Source organism: Channa argus, chromosome 18 (genome assembly GCF_033026475.1).
Source record: "Channa argus isolate prfri chromosome 18, Channa argus male v1.0, whole genome shotgun sequence".
Classification (NCBI taxonomy): Eukaryota; Metazoa; Chordata; class Actinopteri; order Anabantiformes; family Channidae; genus Channa; species Channa argus.
The window spans coordinates 11,651,089-11,663,569 of NC_090214.1; the positions used below are offsets into that span (position 1 = coordinate 11,651,089).

Here is a 12,481-nt window from a genome sequence, read left to right on the forward strand (position 1 = left end):
AGTAACTGAGCATGATTTATTTAGCTGTGACTCATATGGACACTGGACACTTAGTGAGAAACCTGTCCTCCAGCAGCATTTTGCACCTGTTTTCACTTTAATGTCACTGATACCTTAATCCAGAGGACTTTTAGGCATGTCATGTCTGACATTAGAGCCATTTGTGTTGAGCTGGAGACTTACTGGCAATCTTGTTTAAGTGGCACATAAAAAATATGTAGCTTACATGCATGAGAAGAATTTGCCAACTTTATTGTACTTATTGAACTTTTGACATGTCGCCTGATACACGTGTGTTTATAGCCAGATGTCTGAGCATTATTATGTTACATGTGCCAAGATGCAAAAATGTCTGGTTACCTCACAAAACATAAAGTATTAGTATTAACTGATCCATTGTAACTGGCACTTTGACAGGCTCTGTATGTTCTATTGAACTTGTTTGGGTGCTTGACATTTTGGATAAGTATTAATTCTGAGAACAAAGATGAAGCATTGATCTAGCTCTGTAAATTGGCTTGGTGTTATAACCACAGCTACAGTGACTGTCAGTCTGACACCAGCCTCGTCTTTCACCTTTGCTGCTCTTTGATCACATTAAGTCTGTAACCCATTAGCCCGTCTAATCATCAATCTACACGCGACAAAATGGCAGTTAAACAGGCTCTGCTAACTCAAATGCTCAACTCTGAAGCATTGTGTGGAAGTTCAAACAATAGAAAGGTGGCGGAGGTAAAGCAGATAAAAAGGAATGGTGAGGGGCAGATCAGAAGATGTGGCAGTATTTGTACTTTTGAGCTAATAAGAGAATGGATAACAGGTGAGCAGGTGGTCGGGGGAAATCCAGTAACTGGGAAGGTGGGAGTAGAAGGAGTTAGGAGAAAAGGCAAATTCAGTTTAGATGAATATAAATGAAGTATTTGTCAACATTCAGGTAAGATATTGTGCCCAAATGTACAACAACAGATTTATGAGTCTTTATGCAAAAATGTGTTAATTATGACTAAAACACCAAGCAGAGCAGAGACTGGTGAGAGCACCACTGAAAAGAAACCCACGGTGGTTTATTAGCAGGTTATGTGCAAAACTATTTGGACAAATATATGTTCCACTGTCCATGCAGCACATGTTAATTGGTTTTGTGAGTGACTGTAGGAGACTGCTTCATGTACACAATAAATGACCAAGATGAAACATATTAGTTAGTGACCTTTACAGGCAAACTACCCCCACCCCATCCAGCCTCCAGTCTGCTAAGCTGAGCTAATTATGCCCCAGGTCCACCCACATGAACTGATCTTCATTATTACTCTAATATTGAAAATGATGAACTATTCTTTGAAAACATACATTTCTATGGCTACAAAGAGATTCAAAGTAGATCTTTTTGTGTATAACTGTCGTTGTTGATAAAGCTGGGTTTGAGCTTTCATTCACAAAAGTAGTCAATCATGGTGAGTTTTCCTTGTGCAAAAGTGAAAGACACACAGTTTAATTTTTTCTCAGAGAGTTAAAAAAGAACATCTTTGTTGCCCTGTGTAGGTGTAATGTAGGAGTTGTTACGCTTTATTGCTTTCACGTCTCTTTACATTCATAATGAAACAAATTTCAAGGTCTTGATTTCTGCTGAGCCGGTCACACTACTGTTTCTGGAAATATTCAGCACATATAAAGACATTTTAAAAGTATCGCTCAGTATAAGTTGTCCTTGCCCAGACTTCAGTTCAGACTCCGATAAAGCGGATATAAGTGTCTGAACCTGAAAAGCTCCTTGTAAAGTGAACCGGAGAGCCTTTCATTATTCATGGTGATCAAGCGTTGCCATGACTCTCTGTCTACTTGGGAGGACCTTACAAGTTTGGCACAACTCTTTGAGTGTCTGTTTCTGCTGGCAAGCGTTTCCCTGATGGCCTGAAACAAATGCATACAGTGTTTCTTAAGAAGACATGCAAACTACGGTCACTTCATGGCAGATGTAAAGAAAATGCTCGAGACTCTTTAATTTAAAGCTTCACTGATAATGTGCTTGTTCATGCAGAACTTTGTGAGACCAAACATTTAAAGGTTTTGACTACAAGAAAGACATCACATCAGATGCTGAAGAAATGACCAATTTCACTTTTTTCTTTTTTGAAAGGTTTGAAACAGTGAGCTGACTGAATTCATTAGAGGCGTGATTGATGTTTAACTTTCATTAAGCTCATAAAGAAGTTTATATTGTCTGCACAGCATGGCTGCGAATATGGCTAACAAAATGAAAATCTACAGCAATGCTAGGAGCTCTTTGCGCCTGTACTTTGGCGCAGCTGTCCTTAAAGTTAAAATTCTAACATTAGTATGCTAACATGCTCACAGCTGATGTTTAGTAGGAAGGTTACTCTGATCACAATCAAAGATTAGCACAGCCGCATGCTTATAATTGATGAACCAATTAGAAAAAAACCTTAAGTTGCTCACAGATCACCTTGGCATGTCGCCATGACTACTGAAAAAAGGCAGTCAATGTGTAACAGCTTGGAAAATTATAATGTCAATACATGACTTGGAAACATCAGTTAAAGTGCAACAGCACACCTTATCTAATATTAACTACTATACTCAAAGGTGGTACTAGTACACAACACTCAAGTAAAAGTACTTGCATAAAAACTAATTCTAGATCTTATTTACTCAATTTAAAAATTTTTTTTTTTTATGTTGTGCTACTTGAACTAAAACTGTATTCTGTAAAGGTGGAGCTGAAAGGTGGTTAATGTATAAAAATCCATTATTATTATATCATCTATATATTTAGAATTTGTATCGTAGCTTGACAGTTAATATCTTCCCACTTCTCAGACAGTGTGTTGTCCACACATTGGAGTGTTATCACGGGCAGATGGCAGGAGCTGCAGTCCCTGCTTCACAGAAAACTCAAAAGCAATCAGTTCTCACATCTTTGTGCTCTTTGCTCACAGTGGGTGGTCTGACAAACAGAATCACAGCTGCTCAAAATAACTTCCGTCCAACAATAAAGTTGGCAATGTTCAGCTAGTTTGCAGTTGAACAGCTGGTCTTGCCTACGTAGCTCCAAAAATGTCCAGACTTTAGCAAAATATGCTGTGTAATGAGTTTGATATCAGTGGTTTAATTTTGTCCTGTGTTAGCAGATGGTTAAAAACATACTGTGCCTTATCTAGGAACGGTTTTGTTTTTCAAAAGCAGGATAGACTAGCTCATGATGTTTTTACATGTTGGTGCAGTTTTACAACTGAGTATTTAGGTCGGCTTATTTGTGATGCAGTACCAGACGTTTCTGTATCCACTCATCTTTGTCCTCTGCCATCATCAGGTGATGCACAGCCATCATCTTACGTAGTGTCAATTTTCCTTCAGACACCCTGAAGTGCATCTCTATCTGTCCCCTGCAGTTTTCCGTCACCTCACATCTTCTGTCTAAAAAAAAAAAACTTTTTACCGTGTTTACTGGGATGTTTTCCATATTCTTTATCAGATCCCTGGTGAAATTCAACCATTCTAGCACTTTAAATGCAATTTACACAGTACAAAAAACAGTCTAGAGTTAAATTAAATGAAAACACGTCTGTGGGTCCTCAAAATAAAATAAAATATGCACTGGGTGTGCCTGTGACTGTCAAGAATGCATACGCCTTATGGATTGTATTTGTAAGTCAGGACTGATGCATTTAACTCAGGTATGATTAATTTACATTTATTAATTTCAGACAAATCTTTAATTTATTTTTATTAGTTCTTGGAGTGAACTTCATACCAGAAGTGTCACTTCACAATATGTTCTATGTTTAGACTTTTTATCAGAACAGGTGGTATGTTGCAGATGTAGTTATTATGTATGTTATTTAAATCAATATTTGCATTGAACTTGCATGTGTGAAGCATCACCTATTTTTATTTCAGTTTGGGTTACTTTTGTGTATAAACGGCTACAGATGACACTTGAAATGGCTCACAGTGCTGCTACTTTTACACAGTGTCAGCCATTAATGCTTTTTGTTGAGCTGTAAATATATTCTCTCTGGCAGCAGGCAGGCCTTTCATCTTATGCGGGAAGCTGTCCTCCTGACAGCTTTTTGTATCTTAGTGTGTGTTTGTGTGTGTGTGTTTATAGTCATCTGAAGCCACCGCCTCCCGGAGACAATTCAAGACAGCCATCACCAGCTTTTTCCTAAAGGTCAGCTATAGACTGGTTAGTGCTACTTTGCCCATACATGCAGCAGAAGAATAAATTGATTTCTCCTCCCCCTCTGATTTATTGTGCAAGGATGACTAACACGGTTTAACTGTATAGTGACAGGAAAAGATGCTTTCTGACTTTTTGTGTTGCAGCAGAGTGACAGAGCAGGGGGAGAGAAAGGAAAGAAGAGAAACACTCACAGCTCCACAACAGGATCTGTCTTTAGAAAATGCAGAAGTATTTATGTGTCTCAAAGTAAGGGTTTAATATTTTGACAAATAAACCTAATTACTCCTAAACTAGGGATCAAATGAGAAGCTCAATGTCACTCTGCTGCAAGCAGCCCGTTGGCGTAGCACAAAGAATGGAAATGAGGGGAACCAACTATCCTGGCTCTGTCCAAATGTAAAAACAACCTATACGTGTATTTTTTGTCGAACACGTATGACCAAAATGAAAAAGAATAGACCCCAACTTTTTACAGTCTTGATGCTAAGAGTTAACCATCTGCTAGAGGTACTTTTTTTTGTAAAGACATGGCAGTGGTATTCATCTTCATTCTCATTGTAAAACATTCTGAACATTCTGAACAGAAAGTTTTCGAAGGTGGTGTGTGGAATCGATTTATGTCAGACTGAAAAGACCCTCGGTCCAAAAACGACATTGACCACCACTTATCAAACACTTACAATGCAGTTCTATCTTCTCTGCTGAGGTGATTCCGAAGTCATTCATACTCTAACACGTGTCTCAAACAACAAGCATGAAAGTGGGGCAGAACAACAGGCCCCCCGGTGATCATCGAGGGTCAATGACCTACCAACTCCACAGAGTTTATATGCCTGTCTCTGTGAACCAGTTGGTCGGAACTGAAGAAGCCTTTCAGATGAGAGGTGATATGTCTTCAAAAACGACAGCAGAAGCAGATGAATAAGCAGTTGAAGCTTTGGGATAACCATGACCTGGATGACAATCTTTAAACATGATTTTATTTCTGATTCTAAGCTGTAAGCCAAAGACATTAACAAGTTAAAGGCTGTTAAAGTGAGGGATGAAGGGAATTTTTTTACATTTATGGTGACTATTTTTTTTTTGTGCTCAATGGGCCTATCATTATAAATGTTGTACAAAAAGTTTTCCACAAAGTTGAAGTCACAAGGTTGGTGGTTCAATGGACATTTCCCAAGGTTTTAGACTACAAGACAATAAATAACTTTCTGTGTGCCTAAACCCTTCTCTCATTAATAGGACAAATCCTTAAGCAAACAGAAATAGCATGCACGCTGCTCATCTACTGTTTTTGGATAACAGACACTGACTGACACACAAGCTGTAATTTGCCAAATATGGTGGTTGCTTTGTCACCTTACATTCTTTTTCTCCTTTGGCCTGAATAAAAAGTTAATCATCTCAGCAAAGTTTTAAATGTCTTCTGCACCAGCTTAATGTATGAATGATTTGAAGAGACTCCTGATATGACAACAGTCAGACTCCAGCTATGTCTCGATACTTATCTCTCCTGGTAGGTACTTTAAACTATTTTTCCAACATTTGTTTTTTCCTTCTGGATACTTGTGTGAATGCCGATGTTAGAAACGGGTTCGCATAAATGAGCAATAACCCAAACACTAAGTTTAATTACATGCTCTGACTGATTGCTGTAGCTTGCAGTACTAAGATGAATAATTTAAAATAGACATTGACAGATGTAAGCTTTGGGAAATATGTTAATGAAAAACTACAATTTATTGTTTGATATCAAAGGAGATGTACTTACATTTGCTGAATTTCAAACCATGCACATTTTGGATTTCTGCAGCTTGACTGCCCTGTTGTAATTGCCACCATATTTATCTGTGGCATCGGTGGGACATTTCAATATGGATTCAGTATTTCTGTGATGAACTCTCCCTCTGCTGTAAGTAGCAATACTTCGAGAAATTATCTATTGATATTTTGTAAGATTTGTTAACAATCTTTGCATCAGCAATAAAGACACTTTTCTGTGCAAAGACAAAAACAAAACATGACATAATGTACATTACGCTGGATGAACTAAAAGTAAGTATATGTGTGATGATTGCAGTTTATACAGGAGCTAGTGAACACCACATGTCTGCACAGATATGGTGTCTCCTTGGAGCAGTGGCAGGTCTCTCTCATCTGGTCCTTCACTTTATCTATTTTCTGCATCGGGGGGTTACTCGGTTCCCTTGTGGCTGGTCCACTGCTCTCAAAATGTGGCAGGTCGGTGTACTGTAGCAACATCAAAGAAATACAAAAAAGGCGCTTTAACAGAAGTCTTATGCAGTCTGTGTCTCCTTCTCCCACAGAAAACAATGCCTTTTGATGAACAATTTTGTGGCTATATTTGGATCTCTTTTAATGGTCCTCAGTCAAACAGCCGTGTCCTTTGAGATGATCATGGCTGGACGATTTCTCTATGGACTCAATGCAGGTACATTTTCTGTATGAAGAAAGACAATAGCTGTTTTTTCTTTTGTTCCTTCTGAAAATGTATGTTGCCTATGCCTCCAGGAGTGGGTCTCTCAGCTCACACCATGTACCTCATTGAATGCGCCCCCAAGAGGCTGCGAGGGATGGTGGGTGTGACTGTTGCTACCTTTGTCTCCTTGGGGAAGTTCTGTGGTCAGCTGCTGGGGATCAGGTAAGGATAGTGTGGAGAGTCAGATAAGGGGTCAGGTGGTGGTTGGTTCAAATGGCTAATCACATATGAACAGAACAGTCCTAAACACCCATGGTCTCTTCGCTGTAAGGAGGGCAGTACAGAGAAAAAGTATTTCCTACTTTAAACCAAAAGAATTGTGAATAAAAGGACATTATGGACAGTATACAGTATAGGATCATATATTTTAAAATGTTCTGCAAACTCAGTTCGGAAACTTTTTGAACATACACAATTGCTGCTTCTGGCCAGTCCAGTGAATTATACACTTGAAAATTCACAGCATTCTGCATTGATGCAAAAATCCGGAAAATCCAATACTGGCATAAAGCCCCTGCTCAGTGACTTGCAAGACTGCTTGGATTGGTCTGTAACACCCGCCTCGGTCTAAACAAGGTGACAAATGTCTGATAAATTAAAACAATGAAATATCTGGTGGTTGACAAATACCTTCAAGCAGTGTAAATCATTTTATACAAACCCCATTTCCAGATATGAAGTGTAAATTGTCAATTCAAAAGAGTGCAAAGATTTTTAAAAGTACTTGAAACCTAATTTTAATAATACAAAGACTAAAAATCAAACGTTTAAAACCAAGAAATATGATTGCTTTTAGAAAATATATGTTCATTTCACATTTTGATCTGAGCAAAATGTTAAACTTCCACAATTAATAGCATTGATTGTCAACAGGTCAGTATCATCCCATAGTCTGGTTATTCAGCAATAATCATGTGAAAAAATGCATGTTTAGAGTAAAAATGTTTTATGTAACATGCCAAATTTTGAGGATTTCGTCATCTTTGTCACAGTAAAAAAACAGTAATGAATGGTCATGACCATTGGAGCCATCTACTGCTGAACGATATATAGAGGTATTAGAGCAATACAGTGCCGTGTCGGGATGCTAAGCTGGCCTGCCAGCAGTCCAGATCGGCCACCTTTTGAAAACATTTGCTGAATTATAAGGGGTAAAATAAAGACAAAGACAAAGGGGGGCTTGCGTTGTCCAGCAGCATAAAATCCTAAAGCAAATATTTAGAAAAGCTTTCAAAATTAAAGCAATCAGCCACACTTTTAGAGTGAACGAAGAGGCAAAGGAACACTGTGGTTAAATATAGCTCTGTCCCAAATTGTTTGAAATGTGTTGTGTGTATCTCCACATGATAAAGAACTCTTGCACAGACACAAGCCAAGTTTGTATGTTAATTACTTAAAAAAGGAAACCCATCAAATTTCATAAGAATGTCATAAGAATTTCAATCAAACATTCACGTGTTTTAGAGTGGTGGCTGTAGCTCAGTTGGTAAGCACTACGTTAATAACTATACTCCTTACTGTATAAAGATTGTGTTTGCCAGCATGCCATCGCTGTGATAGATCCCTTATTGCTTTAAAAATGTTGTCCTTGTAGTGAGTTACTTGGTACAGAAAATGGTTGGCCCTGGCTGCTAGGCTTCAACGGGTTCACTGCATTACTTCAGCTTCTTACCCTGCCCTTCCTACCAGAGTCTCCCAGCTTTCTGCTTCTGGACAGAGCTGACCAACCGGCCTGTGATAAAGGTGCGGAAAGCATTTTCATCTTTAAATCGATTCCTTATAAATCTTAATTTCACTGTGATGTTATGGGCTGTATTGTTATCCTCCCTCAGCTTTAAAGAAGCTATGGGGCAACAAGAACTACAGCAGGGAGATAGAGGAGATGTTGGAGGAGAAGGCTGCCCTGCAGGGCGTTCGCAACTTCTCAGCGATTGAGCTGATTCAAAACAAATCATTGCACTGGCAGCTGCTCACCATCACTGTTACTTTCTTCACACTGCAACTCTGTGGGATCAATGCAGTGAGTTATATTTAATACCCTGAAAACTCATTTGCAGGATAAATGTTGACTGTTAATGTTAAATATTAGGTAAAATCTTAACTACAGTTGGGATAGAAGACAACCACGTATATTATTTGTCAGTTCACTTCTTAATATGCAGAATAAATGATCAGATTTTGACCCGTGTGTCCAGAAATTAGGATTATTCATTGTTTCTCACTTAGTTCAGCTGCTGAACAGGGATGAAAATAGTACTTCTTGGGCCCCAGGCAAATCCAGAAATCACCCCCCCCCATGCTCCACTCTCACCAGTTTGCTAGCTGAGGATGTTATTGGTATTAAGTAGATTGCTGCTAGGATCTGTGTTTTGTTTTGTTTTTTATTTTAACTTTATTTATGTGAGCAGTATAGAAAAGACTGTTTTGCATTTGTCTTGAAATGAATATGCCAAAATTTTATTGTGAAACAGAAATGGGAAATATAAGAAGAGATGCAAACAGTGAATCTCACATGGATCCTGTGAGATATAAGATGTTAGTAACATTTCTAAGCCTGATTGGCTGTGACCATCTAGGAATAGTCTATTATCTTATAATGTGTCAGGTACATTTTGTTACTTTAGAAACAGAGTCAAATTTATTTAGAAAAATATAAAAGGGTAAAATAAATCCCGAAAGTTAGTGCCCCTGCATCAGAGATGGCCCTGCATATTAAACTTGAAACTAAGAATTTCATTGTGATTTTAAGAAGTGTATTTTGGGCTTTACTCTCCAGGTGTACTTTTATTCTTTTGATGTATTTGGGGCGGCAGGAATCCAAGAAAACCAGTTACGTTATGTCGCCTTGGGAACAGGCTTGTGTGAGTTTTGCACCTCTTTAACCTGTGTAAGTCTCACTCATATCCATGTCATGTTTACCTGTTATATAGCATCTGACATTATTATTTTCTTTTCTTTGTACTTTGTGATTTAAGAAAATGATTAGAGATAAAAAGTTGAATGTTAAAAACAGTTTTCTCTGGATGTTCTTGTGAATGATGACTTTCTCATAATTTGTAGTTATAGCTTCCCCATGAGGTTTAATGAAAATGGGTTTTTCAGTTCATGATTATTGAGAGTACAGGGAAAAAAGTCCTGATGTATAAAGGATACATGGCAATGTCTGCAGCACTGGTTCTCCTCATCATCACTCTGTATCTACAAGTAGGTCACCACAAAACCTGATACTGTTTGCCTCATGTTTTGATGCTTACAACATAAAAGAAATTACTGACAGCAACTGATATAATGCATAAAAATGAGCAATCCAACTTTTCCTCAGACTTACATCTCTTGGATGCCATACTGCAGCATGGTCCTCATTTTTCTATTCATATTCTTTTTTTCTGCTGGACCAGGTAGGTTGATCGCTCAGTATCTGAGCTATTTCTTGTTTTCACACTTTGTTTTTTCAGTGTATGATTTTACATTGCCTTGTGTTGTTTCTCCTCAGCTGGAGTAACAGCTCCTCTTCCGGGGGAAATCTTCACTCAGCCATTTAAATCAGCTGCATACATGATCGCCTCCTTCACGAACTGGGTAGGACTGTTTATGTTGGGGATGCTCTTCCCTGTCATAGTGGTAAGACCTTCATTGTCTTTTTAAAAAATCACGCATATTTTACAAGTGGTGCGTTTGAACTGACTGAATGTAAAAAAATAGGGGTCACATCCAGGGGTTTGCTAAGTGTATTCACAAATGTACAAACATTACATCGATGCTTATTTTCTCAGGTTGTGCTTGCAATATATAATAAAATATATATGTATGTAGATGGGACTATGAAAATGATGTTTTATTAGGTATTACTATATATTAGTATGAAGAAAATGGAAATTTAAACTCGTTTCACTGTGAAATTGTGTTTATGTGGTTATAGTGTGTTTAAATTTGACAAAATTGGTACTGGTGCTAATGAGTATCCTAGCAAACAAACAAACAAACCCTACAGGAGAGAATATTCAGAGGAGATTAGATTAAATGCATCACTCTGCATCAATGACCCACAAATGCTTCTCCAAATACTTCCGTTTCCAGGACAATCTGGATTACTTTTGCTTTCTCATATTCCTGTTTTTCTGCATCTTGTGTGGGCTATTTGTGAAGTTCAACGTTCCTGAGACTAAGAACCGGACAGTGCTGGAGATCACTGCAGAGTTTGAGAAGATGCACTGCAAATCTGGAAATTCATTAAGGCTAAAAGCCACTGAACAGAAAGTCAATGACATAAATATATGTGAGACCAAATTTTGATTATGTTCACTATTTTTGAACAAGAAAAAAACTGTTTTGCAAGTGTTTTGTTTGCCTTTAACGACCTAATGATGGTTATCTCACCTGTTGCCATTTCAAAGACCTCTGTGGCGATGATCTGTTAAGTGTAGTTTAGTTTTTCCCCCTAAACAACTGGTCCTTCTTTGTAATTTGTCATCAGCAAACAAACCTGTTATGTTCAAGTCTGTGTTGTCGCCATCATTTTTCATGTTTTGATGTTTTTTCAGTACAGGTCAACAGTTATATCTTGCAATCACGCATCATCACGCATTATTTCAGTGGGTATTTACATTGTGTTCGCATTTGTGCAGCATCAGTCATTTTTATTTGTGTAACTATTTGGTAACATTTGTGTTTAAATGATGTGCTTCTACTTTTACACATTGTCAGTAACTTGCATTTTCCAGCTGTAAATAAAGTCCATCCAGTAGCAGCAAGGACTTTCATTTCCTGAAGAAAATTATCTTGGTTTCTGTGTGATTGAGTCATTTTTGGGGTATGTGTTGCCACGTAACGTCACTGTTTCCCCAAGCCAATGCAAGACAACCATCAGCAGCTCCTTCCTAAAGGTCTGCTCTGTGACATCTAGCAGGATATCGTCCCTGATGAAGATCCACACTGCAAAATAATTATTATTTTATGATTAAATCAAAAAAGATTTCCAGTGAATTTTAAAGGAGTTTGTCTTAAAGAAATAGTTAGACATTTTGGGTCATCCAGGGCACCACCCCTTACCGGTATTTCTGTTATGTTGACCAAATACTGTTTTTCCTTTGTATATTACCAGACACACTTCTTGCCTTTTTGCCAACTTGAGAAGATGACCAACAACCACATGACTGTATACAAACTCACCCATGTACATTCCAATTGGTTAATCTTACTTTAAAAATAGAATGCAAACCAATTGCCATTAAGGTAATCCAGTCAACACATTTAATTAAATAGGGTCATCTGAAAATAGGGTCATGTGACACTTGCCACTGTACCACTGACTATTTAAGGTACAGTTACTTTAACAGCAATCAGATTTACTTAATAGTACTATGAAAATGCATTGCCTGAATAAGAGCAAGTTACTTGTATAACTATCTCTCATACTTTCTATTCTCCTTTAAGGTGAGCCATCTGTGACACTTGTCCTAATGTGTAGTTCTAGCGCCTCCAAGTGGTATAATACTGAAATTGTGTTTTTATGTTGCAGTTTATAATTACAGAGAGTATGGGGGAAAGCTATTCAAAGGAGACGTGTAGTGTCTGTCACTGGTTCAACTCATCACCGCTCTGATCTGCAATGAAGTAACCACAAAATCAGACAATGTTTGCCTCATATTTTCATGGTTATAACATGACAAACTCTAAACTATTATAGTGTTTTTGTGAAATTGAACATATTTGTATGACAAGCCACAGAATATAGACAGCGAAGCAACATACTTCACTGTCTGTGGGCAGTATTTGAGGTT

At 37.9% G+C, this 12,481-nt stretch overlaps 1 protein-coding gene across 1 annotated transcript; it reads left to right on the forward strand.

Moving 5' to 3' along the window:
- The first annotated feature begins 5,635 nt into the window (after positions 1-5,635).
- On the forward strand, positions 5,636-11,616 carry slc2a11l (solute carrier family 2 member 11, like). The gene is made up of 12 exons (XM_067483168.1): positions 5,636-5,717; positions 6,015-6,113; positions 6,282-6,442; positions 6,529-6,653; positions 6,734-6,863; positions 8,296-8,444; positions 8,534-8,721; positions 9,478-9,588; positions 9,804-9,905; positions 10,024-10,099; positions 10,195-10,322; positions 10,779-11,616. The coding sequence occupies exons 1-12, from the start codon at positions 5,694-5,696 to the stop codon at positions 10,992-10,994; spliced, it is 1,509 nt and encodes a 502-aa protein (XP_067339269.1). The 5' UTR covers positions 5,636-5,693; the 3' UTR covers positions 10,995-11,616.
- The last annotated feature ends 865 nt before the right edge of the window (positions 11,617-12,481 follow it).